The sequence below is a fragment of the Canis lupus genome, chromosome 19 (genome assembly GCF_048164855.1).
Source record: "Canis lupus baileyi chromosome 19, mCanLup2.hap1, whole genome shotgun sequence".
NCBI classification, from domain to species: domain Eukaryota; kingdom Metazoa; phylum Chordata; class Mammalia; order Carnivora; family Canidae; genus Canis; species Canis lupus.
The window spans coordinates 47945346-47964665 of NC_132856.1; the positions used below are offsets into that span (position 1 = coordinate 47945346).

A 19320-nucleotide genomic window follows, 5' to 3' on the forward strand; every position below is an offset into this window, starting at 1 on the left:
TGAGGGAAAGGGAAGATCCAAGAGCAGTTTAGGGGGCCTGGAGTGTGGCACTGGAAAAGGCTGAGCAGGAGAACAAAGTGGAGAGACAGGAGAGATCCAGAACAAGACAAGCATAGAGCACTGGGTTAAAGGATTTTTGACCTTTAGGTGTTCTGCCCAAAAGGATTCTGGGTCTTAATAAAGTTGGCAGCTACTACATTGTACCTACCCATTGAGGATGCATGGTGAACATCAGCATGCTAAAGGCTCTGACAAGTCCTGCAATAAAGAATTCTGTTTGGTATCATTTAACTGATTGTTTCTCAAACTTATACCTTGGATCACTTTTCTTAAGTCATATCATCATCATCATCATCATCATCATCATCATCATCATCTCCAATGCACACCTGGGGACCTCATTTATCTCTTTCACCCAGTTATTATGCTCCCAGTGCCTAAAACTGGCTCATACCCAATATCAAAAAATTGGGGGTTTTTTGGTTGCATTAATGATCTTGTTTGGTCTTAGGGCAACTTGATGAGTTGGGTACTAATATAACTTCCATCTTACAAACGAGGCTTAGAGAGACCAGGTGACTTGTCTAAGGCACAAGGCTACTGGGTGGAGAACTGGTATTTGAGTTGGGATATGTTGCAGTCTCTTCATCACCCTGCCTGGCTCTGGAAGGTGCCCCATGCCTTCAGCCTCACCCAGTCGTGGCAGACATGGTCTGCTGTTCTGTGACCTCCGACAGTCCTTCTTGTCCTGGTGGCCATGGACATACTCAGGCTATTGCCCAGAGAGCTCAGCTGTAACTTGATCTCACCCAGGCTGGGGGTGACAGGGCAGGTGGGCAGGTGACGGCCAGGGCAGGGATATTTGCCCAGACGCTGATGTGCAGCAGCCTGGCAACCCGTGTGGCTCTGAGAAGACTGGGGGCTTGTTCCTGAGTCCCGGCAGTGGTCTTTCCCATGGGCAACAAGCAGACAGTCTTCACTCATGAGCAGCTGGAAGCATATCAGGTAGGGGTGATGGGCTAGGCCCTCAGTAGGCTTAGCAGCCTTGGTTTCCCCGGCCTGCGAAGTGGGGACAGCATCATTTGTCCTGGCTGTGCAGTCAGCAAGGGTTTCTGGTGCAGCTCTGCATGCAGCATCAGGCAGAGATGGGCATGCAGGGAGAGGGAGAGGAAGGAAGCCCCTGAGGCAGGCTCTGGGCCAAGTCAACATCTCTCTCCGCAGGACTGCACCTTCTTCACGAGAAAGGAAATCATGAGGTCGGTCTGGGGAGAAAGAGAGGAAGACCTAGGACCATTTTCTATCCGTTGCTGGAGGATGTTTGCAATTGGACAGGACTGAGTGCCTCATGGTGGTTAAAATGCAAAGGGGAGGATTGCAGGCATGGTCAGGGGATGGAGGCAGAGATGGGGACGATGAGAAGCCACATCCTGTCATATTGTCACAGTCTCTAGGTTGATTAGCTTGGGCTTTCTCCCATGGGTTGTGCGGAGCCATGGAGAATATGTGACCGGGGTTGGAGAGTTGGGGGGAGACGTATCAGCATGTTAGAAAGATCCCCTGAGCCCAGTGTAAAGAGGCTGGGACTGGAGGCTGGGAACCTGGGGGTAGAGTCTAGAGTCATCTCTGGGCTGTGGGGGTGGCACCAAGGTAAGGGTGTGGGTAGGCAGCCTGATGCTGCTGCAGGTCGCTTGTGTGAGCGAGAGAGGCATACATGAGTATCCCACATTACTGCTCAGCCTGGGGCCATTGTCCAAAGGCCCCGACCGATGAACTTGGAGCTGTGAAACCCAAGCTGGCTGGGGTTCAGATACAGAGTGATAGGGGCCAAGGCCCCAATTGTGTGGGCATGGGATATCCATTATTGATGGGCACACCTTTCACCAGTGAGCCCCATTGTCTGGGTGAGGACAGCTCGTAGGGTCATCCTGGCCATTATGATCAGATTACTGATGGGGAAACTGAGGTTTGGACAGGGGAGCTGGCCCCAGCTCTGCAAATGGGCAGAGCTCCAAGGAACTTGAGGGCTGGTGTTTTGTCCATCATGAGCTTCTTATTTGGCAGCATAATAACGAAGCTCAGAGGGGAAGAAGGACATGCTCAAGGCCATACAGAAGCCCAAACCCAGGCTGTTCCATGAGGCAGCCTGGGCAGAGAACTGGGTGGTCAGGGTTTAAATTCCAGATACCCCATTCTTGAGTTCCTAGCCATCATATGACCCAAGGAGCCCTTGGGTCCAAAGAGCTCCCAAAGAGCTCCTCATCTCTCTCAGAAACAACCCCTAGCAGCTTGGGGACCTCTGACTCACCAAGCATGGTCTCTACCAGGCTGCCTAGCCTCATGCCTCTGGTGAAAATAGAGCATCAGCAGGGAGGACATTGGAGTGGAGAGCTGGCCTCACAATCTAGGTAGTGGGGGTGGCACTTGGTGTTTTGCAAAATGCCTTGCATGCATTAAAAAAAATCCTGAATATTGGCCTTTGTCTCTGCTCTCCCCATTTAGAGAACCCTCACATTCTGGGATGAGAGGAAAATGTGAGAATAGGGAGTCTTTAGAGGCAGAGTCTTGCCAACATTGTGATAATATCCAGGATTCATAGATTCACTCAGATTCTCTGAATGTTTGGCGTGCAATGATCTTGCCTTAAGCACTCTCCTTTTTGCTGTCCCCACCTGCCTGGTCAGCTCCTATTCATTCTTCAAAGCCCAGTACCAGTGTCCTCACTCAAGTCTCCCCTAGCTCTGGGGTCCTTTATCCACTTTGGCCCTGTCCCCAGGGGGTACATGTGTCTGTGTTCGGCTCTGTGTGCCTGAGGGCTGGGCCTAGAGCTGATGACTCTTGGGCACCCATGATGTGTAGCGAGTAGCTGCAAGAATGAGAGAAAAGGGAAAAGCCCTTCCCACCCCATCTCCCAGCCTTTCCTGGTGTTTCCCTCCCCACACCAGGCTCTTCTATCGCTACCAGGACCTGGCTCCCCAGCTTGTCCCCCTCGACTATACCAGCTGTCCTGATGTGAAGGTGCCCTACGAGCTCATCAGCAGCATGCCCGAGCTGAAGGTGTGCGTGGGCCATGGGGTAGGGAGGGGGAAAATAGAGATGCTCCCTGCTGCGTTCCTATGAAGCGGATACATTTTACAGATGAAAGAAGTGAGTGAGGTTCAGAGAGGTTAAGACATTTGGTCATGGTCACACAGCTAGGATGTGACAGAGATAGGATTCAAACCTGGGGTTGTCCGAACGATGAGATGAGATAGTGCAGGTAAAGGACTTGGCACAGGGCCAATTGCATGGCAAGTGCTCAGGGAATGGGAGTTCTGCTTCTCATGGCAAGAGCCACTAAAAAAGCAGGTTCTTTTCTGCTGGATGTTTGTCATGTAGTTTGTGTTGCCAAAAGGTGACTTGTGGGGTGAGTGACTGAGTAGAGATGATTTTATCACAAGGGACAGAAACCTCATTCGAGAGGGATGAAATATAATGGAACACAGGAGAAAAAACTCTAGGGGCATAGCTAGCGCCAGGTACAGCTGGAACCAGGGTCTCTGAGGTCGTGCTCGGGAGTCTCCCTCCACCTCCCAGTTCCTCCCAGGAGGGGGCTTCAGTCTCAGGCAGCCTGTCTGCTTGAGGTAGTGAAGGGAAGCCCCAACAGCCCCAGATTCCTCTGGTCAACTCTGCGACCAGCAGAAAGCAGATCCCTCCACCTCCATCTTTCGGGAACCATCCCAGGGCAGCCTCTGGCCAGTTTGAGCCCCCCGCCCCCAGCCTCCCCCAGAGCCAATCACGGTTGTCAATGGATAGTGACCTCTGATCGACCTCAACCAGTCAGGTGGCTGCATCCGGAACCAGAAGTGGGTCAAGGCCACCAAGATCACAGGGGCAGAGGCAGGAGTTGCCTGAAGTCCTCTCCTGGGACCGCGGGAGGGAGGAAGTTTTCAGATGGGGGGTACTTGAAGGTTTCAGGAAGGTGGGTGCTGAGAGTGATCCCATATGGTGCCCTGAGTCCCCTCCCTGCTTCTTGTCCCCAGGACAACCCGTTCCGCCAGAGGATTGCCCAGGTGTTCTCTGAGGCTGGGGACGGCCACATGACCTTGGACAACTTCCTGGACATGTTTTCCGTAATGAGTGAAATGGCTCCCCGCGACCTCAAAGCCTACTATGCTTTTAAAATTTATGGTGTGTGCAGAGCTCGGGGGTAGGGGAACATGGGGGTGGGGTGGGGGTGGGAACAAGACCAGGTGTGGGGCCAGGAGCTGCCCTGCAGTCACAGATGTCTCCCCAGGGGGCTTTGAGGCCCCGCATGGACTTGTCCTGCGCCCCATATTGCTACTTGCTGACCTCATCCCCTTACTCCTTTCCAGCCACATTGGCCTCTCTCTTCCTCCAGCTCCCCAAACTCCTCCTCCCTCTAGGACTTTGCATCTGCTGTTCCCTCTGCCTGGAACAGCTCTGCCTTGACTCCTGCTTACCTTGAAGTCTAGGTCAAAAGCAGCTTCCACCTTCAACCACTCTACACCCCACATCCTATTTCCTCTCCCAGCATGGAGCAGTGCTGCTTCATTCCTCTTCATACTGATTTCTCTCTGATGAAACCCAAGGGCAGCAAGAGTATCTATTTTTGTCCCCATCTGTCTTCCGTGCCTGGGAAAAAGTAGGCATTCAATATTGTGTGACTAACTGACAGAAAATTTATCACAGCACCTAGCATTCAGTAGGTGCTCACTAAAAGCTTGTCAAATGAACAAAACTTTATCACGGTGCCTAGAACATCGTAGGCACTCACTAAATACTTGTAGATTAAAAACAGTCACATATGCCCGGCACATAGTAGGTCCTCAGTAAGTACTTATGGGGGGAATGAATGACCTCCCAGCAGGACTCTGCCCAATTCTAAAGCAAGATCCAGCTATTACCCCAGGGTCTTGGGCTCCTTCCGGTGCCTCAGTTTCCTCCTCTGCAACAAGGGGACAAGAGGCCCGGCCTGTCTACCCCCAGCTGTGCCCCCACTCCACATCCCCTCTATCCCACTGCACAGACTTTAACAATGACGGCTACATCTGTGCATGGGACCTGGAGCAGACAGTGACCAAGCTGACACGAGGGGAGCTGAGCGCTGAGGAGGTGAGCCTGGTGTGCGAGAAGGTGCTAGATGAGGCCGATGGGGACCACGATGGGCGGCTCTCCCTGGAAGACTTCCAGAACATGATCCTGCGGGCACCCGACTTCCTCAGGTGTGACACTCCTTACCACTTTGCACAATCCATTTCCATGTCTGAGAGGGGCTCCTGCAGAACTAGTGTGCGGACTCCACTTGTGAAAGCTCCTCCATTCATTCATTTGTGACTATAGGGAACTTTCCCAGCCTCCCTGGCCTCAGTCCCTGCATCTTTAAAGTGGGGATAATTGGGGGCCCCATGAGCACCCCCTGTGGGTGGACACAGCTCTTTAGGCAAATGGAACATGGCTGGTCTTCAGCCCTCTCTTGCCTGAACATTTTGCAGTGAACAGAGTGGGCAACTGTGTTTGGCAGTCCTGGGAGGAATCAGAGCCCTCACCGGAGGGCTGATAGCAAGTTAATGGGGGTGGCCAGCCACCTATTTTTGTACCTCGCGGGAGCTAAGAATGACTTTTACATTTTGTAAATGGTGGGGGAAAGGTTAGAGACTAATAGTACTCCACGACACATGAAATGGATATGAAATTCAAATTTCCATGTCCATCAACAGTTTCACTGGGACACAGCCATGCCTGCTTATGTATGTACTGGCCACGGCTACTTTTGAGCTACAAGGCTCAACTGAGTCATTGCACAAAGCTGGAAATATCAACCATTTGGCTCTTTGCAGGAACAGCTGGCTGACCCCCGAGTTAGTACATGGGAAGACTTTAGGGCAGTGCGTGGCACACAGTAGGTGCTCAGTATCTGTGTGCCGGGGTTGCTGTCGTGGCTATAATTACGGGTGGTGTCCTTATGTGCACGGAGGTCCCCCCATCCTCTACCTGGAGGAGCCCGCTGGTCTCTTAGCTGACAGAGACAGGAATAATGACAATTGAATGAGCCCTATCGCTGATAGCAGCTCTGTGCGACAGCACCCTGTGCCTTTGCCCCTTTCGCCCTCATTACAGCCCCATGTAGGAGGGACGGCTATTATCCTTCGTTTACAGAGGAGTAGACTGAAGCCCAGGGCGGGGTAGCCACTCACTTAGAGTCCCACAGCAAGTCTGGGGCGGAGCCGGAAGGTCAACTCCCATCCAAAGAGGTGTGCTTTCCGCCCCTGTGGGAGTCAGGGGAGCCACCGCCTGGGGTTCTTAAGCGGACCCATCTCCCCTTAGTAGCTCCTTGCCTGTGTCAGGGACTCCCCTTGGGAGAGTTCAGGAGGAGGACGAGCCAGGGCCAAGCTCTGCCTCATGACGGACTCTATTTCTCTTTGCGCACAGCACCTTCCACATCCGCATCTGAGAGCACCGTGGGCGAGAAGCTGGGTCAGAGGAGGACCGGGTGACCCCTCACTCCACTGTGGAATCCGGTCTCCGTGGGTTCTGGGAATAAACGCACGTCACTGAGTCACATCTGCTTGGAAGGCATGTTTTTCACCTTAAACCTGCCGGATGAGAGAGAGGATGCCTGGGATCTCACCTCTGCCCTCACTGTGTGACCCTGGGTGTGGCTGCGCCCTCTGTGAGCCATGATCTCCCCAATTATACAAGGAAGTGGCTGATTTCTAGATCTTTGTCCACCATGAGGCCTGGAAGTGCCCCGGTAGCTGTTAGTTTAGGTGGGCAGAGACCAGATGTAGAGATCTGGCCGAAGAGATCTCACCCCAGGGCCTCCCAAGGCTGAGCCCTACCCCCAACCTCCTGAGTTCCCTCTCCCCCCAACAATCCTTGAGTTCCTCAAGGGGACCAAAGCTTTAACTCCTTTCTCATTCATTAGAACTGCCAGAGGAGGCCTCTGAGGGGGTGACAGTAATGTCATTCACTGAGGCTGGCACCATACTTTACAGTTTACAAAGCACCCGTCTCTCTGCCATTGCATTTGCTGCCTATGGCATCCCAGCAGGGCTGACTGAGAAGCAATCACCCTTCATTTAGGGCAAACAGAGTGATTTGCCCAAGGTCACACCTCAAGTCGTCTGCAAAGGCAGCCTTGGATGCTGGAACCTCTTTCCAGATCCCAGGCATCTACACCTTGCAGATGCGAGAAGCCCCCCACCCACTCCACCTATGGTCTTCCTGGGGCCCATCTATAGCCCAGTCAGTCCAGAGAGTGGTCATTCCTGCGATTGAGACTAGCCCCCAGGCACCTTCCCAGACACTTGCACTGTGCATCATGTACAGAGCACCCACTCCCACCCTAACCTCCACTTACTAAGCACCTACTGTGAGCCAAAGCCTCAGCTTTGTGTGCATCCTACTGCTTCATCCTGAGGAAGAGGGACTGCTCTTCTCCTCATTTTCCAAATGAGGAAACAGGCCCAGAGATGTCTAGTGCTCATCAGGGGTCTCACAGCCCTGTGACCTGGGATTTCCTCCAGGGCCCACTGCTAACAGCGACCCTGGGTCATGTCTCTCCTTTATTTAAAAAAAAATTAAAAATATTTTTCATATATATTTTTAAAGATTTTATTTATTTATTCATGAGAGACACAGAGACATAGGCAGAGGGAGAAGCAGGGAGCCCGATACGGTCCTTGATCCGAGGACCCTAGGATCAGGCCCTGAGCTGAAGGCAGATGCTCAACCACCGAGCCACCCAGGCATCCCATCTCTCCTTCTTTAAAGAAAGGAGCTCATATGCCTCTCCTAAAGCTGAACGTGGTGTCAGGAATGTGTACTGTGTGCCAAGCCCTCTACAGGTGTCACCTCCTCCACCTGCATGAGAACCACAGGAGGAAGGTGTGAACAGCTCCATTTACAGGCGAGGATGTACTTGGAGTTGAGCCAGGTGCAAAGGATGTGGGGAAAGGGCTCCAACGGACTGGGTTTCAAATCCTGACACTGACGCCCTGTGGCTGGGTGACCCTGGCCATGTCTCTCCTGCTCTCTGACCCTTAGTCTCTTCTTCAAGATATACAGGATGAGCCTACCTACTGGGCCTGCTCAGAGGCGTAACAGAAATGATGAACTTAGAGGCTTTGGCATGGGGTCTGGCACCCAGTAGGTGCCTCAGACCCTTGCTGTAACCGATTGTTATTATTATGCAAGTAACCAGGCCACCCCATTGGCAACTGCAGGACCAGACCCAAGCAATGTCTGTATTACATTTCTCAGGTTTCTGAGGACTGGCAGATAGACCAGGGGTCCAGTGTGAGCAGCCCCTGGCAGCGAGGGTCCCAGAGCCAGGGCAAACCTCCTCTCTAACAGTACCCAGGGGCAAAGGGCGGCGGTGGGCGGTACTCCTCAGGGAGCCAGTCCTTCTGGGGTTCTATCAAGTCCTTTGTCTCTGATTTGGACACTTTTGAGGACAGGGCCCTCACGACCACTTGGTGCCAACTCCTGGTACTCGGGGTCGCCTCGCTCCAGCTGGCCAATCTTGAGGCCCTCCTGGAGGGGTCACCTCTGTTTCTCAGATCCTGGGGCTCTGAGGGGCTTGCAATGGGCGTGGCCACAAAGCAGTCTGTGTTGACATTATCTTCACAGTTTGTGTCACCTGGCCTGGCCCCCGAGCTGTGTGTCACCACCGGTGGCCCAGAACTCCAGAGTGACGACGAGTTCATAGATGTCTGGTGGGATGTCAGCTGCTGCTGGACCCTCTTGCCCATCTGTGGCAGCATCTTGAGGTTCTTCCAGAGTTTCCGGCGGGTCTCCGCAAGAGGAGCTTTCGGTGGGGAGGGGGAAGTGGCTTCCTGCGTGGAAGCTCTGTCCATCTCTGCTGCTGGCTTCCTTCCCTTCGGCCAGTGGAGGAGGGCAGGCCTCGTTGAGGTCTGAAACCAAGAGCAGGTGAGACCTGGGACCATCTCGCTCCCCAAAACTCTGAATCTGCCTTGGAGGTTGGGACATGGGTTCCACTCAGACATCCAGGGGCTGAAGCCCCAAACCTGATCCCATGCCCTATACTTCCTATCCCCACAAACAGCTCCACTACCTCCCCCAGGGATGGCAAACTCTTCATAAAGGACCAGAGAGCAAATATTTTCAGGTTTGTTGGTCATACGGTCTCTCAGTCCTCAGCCTAGCTGCTGTAGGGCAAAAGCAGCCAGAGATAGTACACCGATGAGTGAGTGCACCTGCATTCCAGCAAAACTATGGACACGGAAATTTGACTTTCCTCTGATTTTCACGGGTCATGAAATATTACCTTTATTTTTATTTTTCTCAACCATTCAAAAACATAAAAGCCACATTTAGCTCGTGGGCCATATGGAGACAGGTCAAATGTGGTGCTCAGGCCCTGATCTACTTGGTTGTTCAAGTGACTAAATTAGTGGCAGATGCCGACAATGCCCCATCCATATCCCTTTGTCCTGGGCACCCAGGGCCCCCGGCTCCACTCCCAAATGCCAGCAGTGGAGCCTACCTGGGGTCCTTCTTCGGCCCTGTGGCAGATCAGAAGTGCCAGAGAATTAAAATCTCCCAGGAACAGCACTTGGCCAGGGACTAATGGAAGATAGAGGATCAGTATCCCAGCTCCTCACCCCTAAGCTGGGATAACTGAAGTGCATGCCCCATGCAGATCCCCAGCCTTCCAAGGGGTAGTGAGCCCTAGATAACCACAGGGAACCTGCTCACTAACACACCCTTCATGGGGCTGCTTTCTCCCATCCCACTTCCCCGCTCCCTTAGTGGCACATCCTTGCCTCCCAAATGATGGAGGACCCAGGGACTCAAACCATGACAAGGTCCTGCTTCCCCTCACCCTCCACCTCCAAGCCACCAGCAGGCTCCCTTCTAAAATGGCCCAAATATCCTCTTCTTGCTCCACCCCCAGAGATCCTTCTCTTGCCCCTCCCACTGGACAGTCCCTGCCTCCTTCCTGCCACCTCCACCACTGCTGCCAGGCAGCCCCTTTTGCAGCTGGCAGCCACAGGCTCTCTGGTGGCAACTCCTCTGCACACCTGGAATAGGACGCCAGCTCCTCATCCTGGCCCCAAGGCCCTGCATGATTTGGCTCCTGCTGATCCTGGCACCTCGGCTCCCAACAACCACCCTTTCACTCACCCCACTCCATCCACACACTGGCTTTTGTTCTTCAAATACACTGAGTCTCAGGACCTTTGCATGTGCTCTTTTCTGAGCTGGAAACACCCTCCCTACATCTCTGTGTGTGACTGATTCTTCCTTATCCTACGTGTCCCAGTTCTATGCCACCTCCTCCAAGAGGTCTTCCCTGACTGTTCTCTTTACCCTTTATCCCACCGCCCCCCCCGCCACTGATATTCATCTTATCACCCTGTTTCATGTCTACTATCATCAGAACTTCCCTGCCATGTGGGAGGCATGGAAGACACTTAGCCTAGGGGCTCCTGAAGGTCCAGTCAACCCTGAGAAGGTGGGATTTGTTACTTTATTCATTCATCTACTCTACAGATTCACTAGTTGCTCACTTTCTCTGTGCCCGGTCTTCTCTGAGGGGAGGAGAGGCAGATAGATGAACAAGATAGGATGAACAAGCCGGATAGATTCCCAGGCCTCCCAGAGCTCACAGTCTGATGGGGGAGGCAGCCAGGAAATGTGAAAACTCACACATTAGCTTTTAACTCAAAAAGACCTTTTAAAGTGTGAGGTGTTCTCTGCAGTAGATAAACAGGGTGATGTGATGGAGAATGCAGAGGGGACTACTTTCAGTCTGGAGTCTGGGGAGGAGACACTTGAAGAAAGAAGCGAGGCATAGGAAATCTGGGGGCAGAGCACACACAGCACATGCAAAGTCCCTGAGGTGGGTGGCACCAACATGCACAAAGGCCCTGAGGTGAGACCAGGACATGCAAATGTCCTGAGGTTAGCTTGATGTATCTGAACAGCAGAAGAGATAGCAGAGGGGCGGGAGCTGGACTGGTGATGAGCACAAAGAGTAGTGAGGTCACAGTTGGGATCTTAATGGCAGTGTCTTGAAAAATCACTAGGTTTCATGCTTGGAGCTATAGGACCCAATTTTCACTCTAAAAAGTCTCTGGCAGCTATTGGCCATTTCTGCTCCTGCCCCTCCCTTGTGTTGGAAGTGCCAGCTGCTTTTCTGTCACATACCTCCTCAGGTGCAGCAGCCCTGGGATAGGAGGAAGGACTCTGAAGTTCCCTGGGGCCATGTGCGGGGCTGGTGACTTCCTCAGTCAATGCATTGGAGTAAAGGAAGAGATCCTCATAATCCACATTCACTGGATCCTCCTGTGGGGCAGAGGAAACCTGCAGCTCAGCCCCAAGGAGGGGGGTGGGCTGGTCCCAGGGTCCCAGACAAACTCTGGAAGGTGGTGCTCAGGAGCTGCATTGCCCACAAGCCTTGTATGGAAGCATGCCCCTCCCACAGGAGCTTCTGAGGGCTGGGACTCCCCCTGCACCTCCTCCTCAGCCCCTGACATGAGTCTTATAAGGAGATACGCTATTCCTAGAGATCAGCCAAGGTTATACCCCCACCACAAATGAACCCTTGTAAAAAAAAATTAGCCTGGGGGCCTGGGGTGAGGCAGGGAACATGGACCAGGAAGGGTGAGGCCATGGGAGGGGGGACACGGGGACCATAAGAGTGACAGATCACCAGAGGCTGAATGGGGTGTGTGGGAACAAAATGAGTCTGGGGCTTGGCCCCTGGCAGGGTGGCTATGGCTCACCACGGTCCCAACCTCACCTGCCCACAGGGCTGTGTCAGCAGGTCTCCATGTGGCCGCACCGGCTGCTGTTGGTGAAAAGTGACCAGGGCATCCAGCGAGGCATGGGTCTTCTCCTGCCCAGGGATCCTGAAGCTCCCATCATCCAAGAGCTTCACCATGAAGTGGCGGCAGCAGCTTTGTGCTCTGTGGCGGCGACAGAGCTAAGGCTGGGAAATCCCATTCCCCCTCATCCCGTCCCCATCTTCCCACTGAGCTGGCAGCAACGAGGCTGCAGTCCGACTGTTCAGGTTCCCATCAGTCTTCTGCACTTTTCAGCCATGAGACACTTGGTGGGTGACTGAACATATTCTGCCTCAGTTTCCCCATCTATGGGGTCACTTTTCATCCTGGGGCTAATGAGGCTGACCTCAGGAGTTCTCATGAAAATGGAATAAGCTACTGCAGATGAAAGCTTAGCTTGGTGCCTGGCCAGGCTCAAATGATCAATAGAAGTGATGATAATGAAAATGGGAGCCGGTCCCAGGCTAAGTCTAGGTGCCTGGCACATGGCAGGTCCTCAGTAAAAGCCCTGTTAATGAATGGATGCATTTATTAATGGTGCATTATGTGCTTACTTAATTTTCACAACAAGACTCTGAATTAATTTTAGCATTCCTGTATTAGAGGTGAGGACTTTGAGGGAGGCACAGGTGGGTCGAGTAACTTGTCCAAGGTCACACAGTATATAAGTGGCAGAGCCAAGCCTTTGATTGTGTGACTCAAAACCTAAGCTTTTCCCACTGTCGGTAACTCTGTAGTGGAGCCATTGGGTTTTTTATTCCTTTGGCCTAGAATCCTTTTGAAAAGTAGTTTGTATTGCTGAACTGGATCAGGTTTTGAGGCCTTAAGGAGCTGGACTGCCCTGAGTTTCCCTAACACGTCTCTTCCAGGTGGAGTCAGAGGGTTGCCAAATAGGTGGTTGAAGGGAGAGGGATAGTTAGGGGAGGGCAGTAGTCACTCCTGGGCTCCCAGCAGCCCCTGTTCTCAGACACACAGGCTGTTGCCACCAAGACCCCCATCTGCTGGTTACAGCCGGACCTGCAGCTGCTCACTTGAGCCAGATTTGGACAGAACTTTATACCAGTTGTTCTCTAAGAAGTTGTGGTATGAAGCGCCCCTTGCCCCCTCCAAGAAATCCCTGGAGCCCTCGTGCCCCTTCCCTGGCCCCTCACCCAGTCCTTACTTGTAGGACAGTGTGTAGCCCACGTGGCTGTGACTCACTCTAATGAGAAAGGATCCCAGTGGCTGTAACTCCAGCAAATTCTCGGCATCCCTGGAAGGACACATACAGGAGGGAGATGGCTGCAGTTCAGCTGCCCACCATATTAGCCAGACTCCTGGTGCACCCGTCATCCCAGGCCTGAACAAGCCTGAAACCCTTTGTGGTTGTTGTTTCAGACCTTGGGCTAATCAGGGACAGGTGTGTTCCCATCAGTGGCAGAAGGCCTCTGATGACCTTGACCCCAGGACAGTCTTCCTCCTATCCCCCACAGCCTTCACAGCGCCTGCCTGCTTCCCCAGTGCCTGAAATATCCCCATTAAGGCATCTTTGAGTGGATCAGGGTGTCAGAGGTAACCATGCAGGAGCTGTTTTCAGGCACACTTGAGCTCAAACCACAGCTTCTCTGTTCATTAGCTGTGTGACACCTGGCAAAGCTCAGGCCCTTTCTGACCTTCAGTTTCCTCAAGGGGAAAGAAAACCCTCACTCCCAGGGCTGATGCAAAAGCAGATCAAATGAATGGAACACGAGTGTGGGAACTGATACTTGGTAACTGCTCACCAGATGCTCACTATGATTATTACTATATTCACTACCATTATTACTACTATTATCTGGGATTCACAGAGAGGAACGTGACCTTCTATGAGACAAAATGGGGAGATCCCAGCTGTCTGCTCCAGAGGCCACTGACCACGTGTGGCACTGAGCACTTAGTGTGGCCAATCCAAATCAAGATGTGCTTTTGGCACAGGATACCAGATTCTGAAGACTTAGCACAAAATAAAGGAACGTATACTATCTCATGAATGAGCTTTTAGTGCTCATGTTAAAGTGATGATATCTTGGATATCGTGGGTTGAATAAAAGATTGGTTTAAAATTAATTCTACCTAAGGGCACTTGGGTGGCTCAGTGGTTGAGCATCTGCCTTTGACTCAGGTTGTGATTCCAAGGCCCTGGGACCGAGTCCCACATGGGGCTCCCCGCAGGGAGCCTGCTTCTCCTTCTGTTTATGTCTCTGCCTCTCTCTGTGTGTCTCTCATGAATAAATAAAATCTTTAAAAATATATAAATAAAATAAAATTAATTCTGCCTATTTCTTTTTACTTCTTTTAATCTAGCTGCTAAAAACTTCAACATTGCAACGTGTGGCTCACAGTATGTTCTTACTGGCGCACCCCAGAACTCAGAGACAATGGCCAATTCATTCTCCCTGTGGCTTTCACAATGTTCTCTTGATTTCTCTACATGCTAATGGTGGCCATAAATGTTCTTCACTTTGTTTATTTAGAACCAAGGGGGTGACTAATGAGGTGGGTTTGTTCATGTCCCCAGAACTCAGTCCAATGTAAAAAGTGCATGTTGGTCATATCCCTGACGGATTGAGAGCAGCTGTTTGGGACACTGTGTTAAGGAGGATTCGGAGGCTGCATCCTGCCGTCAGTGGCCAATGCCTGGCCTTGGGGGAGGGGTCTCTGGCAGTGCTGGTCTGGTGGCCACTTGTATAGAGAAAGCCAAGGTCTGGAGATGGGAAGTAACTGGCCATGGTCACACAATCAGTCCACAGAAAAGGCAGGACTCAAGCCCAAGACTTAAGAGTTGTTTTCACCAAGCCAAGCTGAGCCCAGAATTCTGCAGAAAATCTGCCCAGCGTGGGTGGGGGCAGACAAGGAAAGACGGTGAAGGGCAGGGTAGAAGATATGCGTGTGTCCTTACTCTCTCGAGATGGCACCGTGGAACCATGCAGGAACCCCTCCTTGGGCCAGCTGGCCCACCTGCGTCTGCACGAACCAGTCCAGCCGTGGGGGCAACGGCGGGGGCAGCTTTCTGGCCTCCGTCATGGCTTCCTGGGGGAGCGGTTACCTGGCAGTAAGATGGAGAAGAGAGAGTCAAGCCTCATCCACTGCCTGTATTTTTTCTCTATTCTTTTATTTTTATTTTATTTTTTTATTTATGATAGTCACACACAGAGAGAGAGAGAGAGAAGCAGAGACAAGGGCAGAGGGAGAAGCAGGCTCCATGCACCGGGAGCCCGACATGGGATTCGATCCCGGGTCTCCAGGATCACGCCCTGGGCCAAAGGCAGGCGCTAAACCGCTGTGCCACCCAGGGATTCCTTTTTTCTCTATTCTTACAGCTAGCTCATGGTGCCTCTTCCTTTGAGAAGTCCTCCAGGCTGGGCGGAGCAATGGGCTTGAAACTGCCTTGTGTTTCTTGAGCACCTACTATGCGTGGGCACTTGATGTACATTCATTCATTGGTTCCTTCCAAAAATCCTCCAAGAATTTGTCCTTGTCCTTTCTTATTATGCCATTACTAAAAGCGTTAGAAAGTTCCCTTTATAAATATATGTATTTAAGCTTAAAAGCAGGCTTTATTTAGGGGTGCCTGGGTGGCATAGTTGGTTAAGCACCTGACTCTTGGTTTCTGCTCAGGTCACGATTTCAGGGTCCTGAGATGGAGCTCCGCATTGGGTGCTGCGCTCAGCTTGGGTCTACTTGAGACTTCTCTCCCTCCGCCTCTGCCCTTCCTGCTTGTGCCCTCTCTCAAATAAATAAATACTGTTTTTTTTTTTAAAGAACTGACTTTATTTAAATAAATATCAACATCCCAGGAGGGATGTGGACATGGCAAAATGGTAGTGAAGAAACACTAGAGAGCTGTGGTCCCAAGTAACTCCCTTCGTTCCCAACATCGTCATGTCTGGTGGCCACTGAAGGCACACCTGTAATGTGTCAGGTACATCATTAATTCACATGAGTTTCGACAGTTTGAAGCTCAAGGTAACACTGGACTTTGTGAGCCAATGACATGGAGCTGAAGACAATTAACAGCACTGCTTTATAAAAGAGTATCAGATCAATGCAAAACCAGGTCATGCCCTGCTGGGTGGTCCACTCATGACCCTTCATGGTCACCCTTAATTCTGTCCCTAACCTAGCCCACCCCCTACGCTGGCCCTATCTAATGTTTCAATATTGCAGAAGGTTCATTGTTACTGGGTTGTTTCCAGAGGGTGGGGACATAGTAACTAACCCGGTCAATATTGACTTTCTTCTGCCAGGAGACAGACAGATGCTGAGCACACCCTCCTGGGAGAGACCCAAAGGCATTCTGGGACAAGTAAAATTAAAGAGATAAATTAAGAAATATTTAATAAAGTAGGGTGATAAAGCAATGAAGAGCCTGGAATCAGAGCCAGATAGTCTGGGTTCAAGCCCCAGCTCCCCCACTTAGCTGCTGTGGGACCTTGGGTAAGTCACTTAGTATCTCCGTGCTGTTCTTTTCATCTGTAGTTTGGGGATTTGATATTTACCTGGGAAAGTATGGTTGGTTGGTTCAGAACTAAACACTCCATGTATATAATAAGTATTCATGATCCAGTAGTGTCCTAGCCTGGGGTAATGTATACAGGTTTGTTCTTTTTTCTCCCTGGGAGAACTCCTATTTATCCTTCAAGACCCAGCAAAAATATCCCCTTTTCCAGGCAGGTTTCCTGTCTATTTCCCTGGACAAAGCCTTGGCACCCTGCTTTGTCTCCCATCTTCTCCTCTGTTCCTGCCCACGTTTTTGCCTAGCCTTACCTTGTGGAGCTCAAGTGTCTGTGTGTAGTGTGAGCCCTGACAGTTGGCTTTTACAAACATTTCTTTCTGTAATGCAAGTGCCTGACTTAAGCTTTGAGTGCCAAGTCATCTGCTTTAACTCAATGAACTCTATCTCGAATAAACACATTGCCAGGCCTACAGCTAGATAAAGAGCCAGGATGCTCTCCCTGGACCCCCCTCCCCACTTCCTTACCAAGAGGCTCCTTTGTTTTAGGGATCCTGGTTGATTTAGATAACTGGCCATTTAGGTCACTACCCCCACTTCTTTTTTTCTTTTTCTCTCTTAGCATGCTTTAAATTCCTGCTTTTATGTTTTATACTTATCAACAAGGAGGCCCCCCAAACCCTAGCCCCCCACCCTCAACCCCAGTAAAAGCAGAACCCTAGGGCCATGTGCATTGGCTTTGTCTCTATCAGCAACCTGGTTGTGTGCCCCCCTGGCGTGCCTTGTACACATCAGGGCTGGTAAGTAAGATTTTGTTTTCTTCAAAGTTTCCAGATGGCCATTGCTGATGGGCAGCTTGCAGTCATAAGAACCACAAGGATCAGTCCTGCCTAACTTTGGTTTGGCAAGGGGAGGTGTTTGTGGGAAACTCTCGGGCCTAGGTGAGTATCCCCAGGCATTTACTATTAATAAGCTGAGCACCTACTATGCGTGGGCACTTGATGTACGCTTGATGTACATTCATTCATCGGTTCCATGCACAAAGCACTGCATCTGGCTTTGACTCCCCCATCTGGCTCGCAGAGACCAGGCCCAGGGCTAGGTCTCTAGGTCCCTTGCACTACCTGATACTGGGCAGGCACAGGGGTGTCTGCTGATGAATAGCTATCCGGGGATGAATGAATTCACACTAACTTTCAACTGCCTGACTCTGACATCAGGGCCTCCCCATCTCCTCATCCCCCACATTCCAGCCCTAAGGCCACTCTTGCTCTGTCCTGAACTGACCAAGCTCTGTTTCCCTCCACACCTTCGCCCATGCTGTTCCCCTTGCCAGGAACACCCAGCCCCCCAGCCCCAGCTCCATTTTTCAATGGTCAGCTCCCACTGAAAATTCCTCCTGCTTTTCTGGTCTCTTACACTCTGTCCCTCCTTCTGGCCTAGTCTGGTTCCCATGCTCTGTCTTCTAGAAATCTGGGCTGGAGCTGAGGCTCTTGGGGCCCTGGCCTCACCCAGCATGGGGCAGGCACAGAGTGGGCCTGTGGCTGGCTGAGGGATTCCGGCCCGGCACATACCTGGGAGACTCTTGAGCGGCCCGGCACATACCTGGGAGACTCTTGAGCAGCCGAGGCTCTCACTCTTGCTGGGCTCAGAGCCTGTGGGAGCCTTGGTTTCGATTCAGGGTCTGCACGTCAGCGGGGTGGGGCTGTTGCCCCTGGCCTGTTCCTGTTTCCTTAAGCAGGTGAGCCCCAGGGGCGGGACCAGGACAACCCTGGTTGCCCTCGGTCTGCAGTCCAAAAAAGCTGCTGAGTTGCAGGTGGAGGGACACCAATTGCTTCACCCACAACAAGCTGTTATTGAGCACCTACTGTGTGCCAGATCCTCAGGGGGCAGAGAGGGGACCCCAAGAGGTGTGAGCCCCACTCCCTTGGCATCTATGATCTGGCAAGCAATGAAGAAGAGTAAGAAATTATTAATGCTGCAAAGCAGACAGCCTGTCAGGAAGGAGTGGCATCTGTTGCAAGAATCCCCAGATGGGGTCTTAACTGATCTGGAGGAAGAAGGACTTGAGTGGGGGCAGGTAGTTGTTAACTTGATTGTGGGGTGCGAAAAGGGAGGGCAATAGGTGGGGGATGAGCATGGGCAGAGGCCCTGAGGCAGGGTCAAGCCTGGACTCTCTGGGGCCTCATGATGCACATGGAGCCACGTTATGACTTCTTCTGTAACAAAACGAAACACAACAGAAAACCACATTTAAAGAACGTCTGGGTGGCTCAGCAGTTGGGTGTCTGCCTTTGGCCCAGGGCATGATCCTGGGGTCCTGGGATCGAGCCCCACATCAGGCTCCCTGCGCGGAGCCTGCTTCTCCCTCTGCCTGTGTCTCTGCCTCTCTCTCTCATGAATAAATAAAATCTTAAAAAGAAAGAAAACCACATTTAAAATGATATTTTATGACTGTGATGGTTCCTAGACTGGTATAGTCTGGGCTGGATTATTATATATTAATTATTATTGCATTCATTTTTAATTCTGATAAAAAAACAAAACAAAACAAAACAAAACAAAACATTCTAGGGAGCCCTACACACATTGTAGGCCCTGAGTGTAGGAACTTGTGTCTAACGGACCAGGCAGCCCGGATGTGTGTTAGCTACGCCTCCTTCCCCAGTACTGGACAAAACCACTTCCTTCTCCCCTTTTAGGCAGCAGTGGCCCAGATGGTCGTGGCTGAGCTGGGGGCCTCCCCTTGGGCCTATCACCTCATTGCAGGCTCCAGGTCAGTGACCTCACCGCCCCCTGCTCCAGGGGTGGGGAATGGCCTTGTCTGGAGTCTTCAGGTCTACAAGGCCCAAGCAGGAGACATGTGGAATCTGGCTTCCTACTCACCCCACTGTGAAGCCTTGGGTGGCTTTCTCAACCTCTCTGGGCCTCAGTTTCCTTAACTATGAAGTGGGCTTAACAGTCTTCCTTAATCACATGATGATGACAGGGGCGACAGCCATCAAGCATGCAGCATGGGGCTCATGTTAAGAGTAA

The 19320-nt window shown here is 51.7% G+C and overlaps 2 protein-coding genes across 7 annotated transcripts; one reads left to right on the plus strand and one right to left on the minus strand.

Moving 5' to 3' along the window:
* The first annotated feature begins 954 nt into the window (after positions 1 to 954).
* CIB3 (calcium and integrin binding family member 3) lies at positions 955 to 6451 on the plus strand. The gene is made up of 6 exons (XM_072788171.1): positions 955 to 1005; positions 1222 to 1256; positions 2943 to 3054; positions 4020 to 4167; positions 5027 to 5222; positions 6430 to 6451. The coding sequence occupies exons 1-6, from the start codon at positions 955 to 957 to the stop codon at positions 6449 to 6451; spliced, it is 564 nt and encodes a 187-aa protein (XP_072644272.1).
* A 1147-nt stretch (positions 6452 to 7598) lies between these two features.
* On the minus strand, positions 7599 to 18735 carry HSH2D (hematopoietic SH2 domain containing). 6 transcript variants are annotated; one of them, XM_072786900.1, is made up of 7 exons: positions 17890 to 18721; positions 16051 to 16128; positions 14731 to 14877; positions 12976 to 13065; positions 11771 to 11936; positions 11176 to 11313; positions 7599 to 8915 (listed from the first exon to the last, which is right to left on the minus strand). In XM_072786900.1, exons 3-7 carry the CDS (start codon positions 14853 to 14855, stop codon positions 8349 to 8351), a joined length of 1086 nt encoding a protein of 361 aa, XP_072643001.1. In that variant the 5' UTR covers positions 14856 to 14877; positions 16051 to 16128; positions 17890 to 18721; the 3' UTR covers positions 7599 to 8348. The 6 variants fall into 6 exon arrangements, with proteins under 6 accessions (XP_072643001.1, XP_072643000.1, XP_072642999.1 ...); XM_072786899.1 differs by lacking the exon at positions 16051 to 16128 and having other exon boundaries at positions 17890 to 18719; XM_072786898.1 differs by lacking the exon at positions 16051 to 16128 and having other exon boundaries at positions 17859 to 18712.
* Between the last annotated feature and the right edge of the window lie 585 nt (positions 18736 to 19320).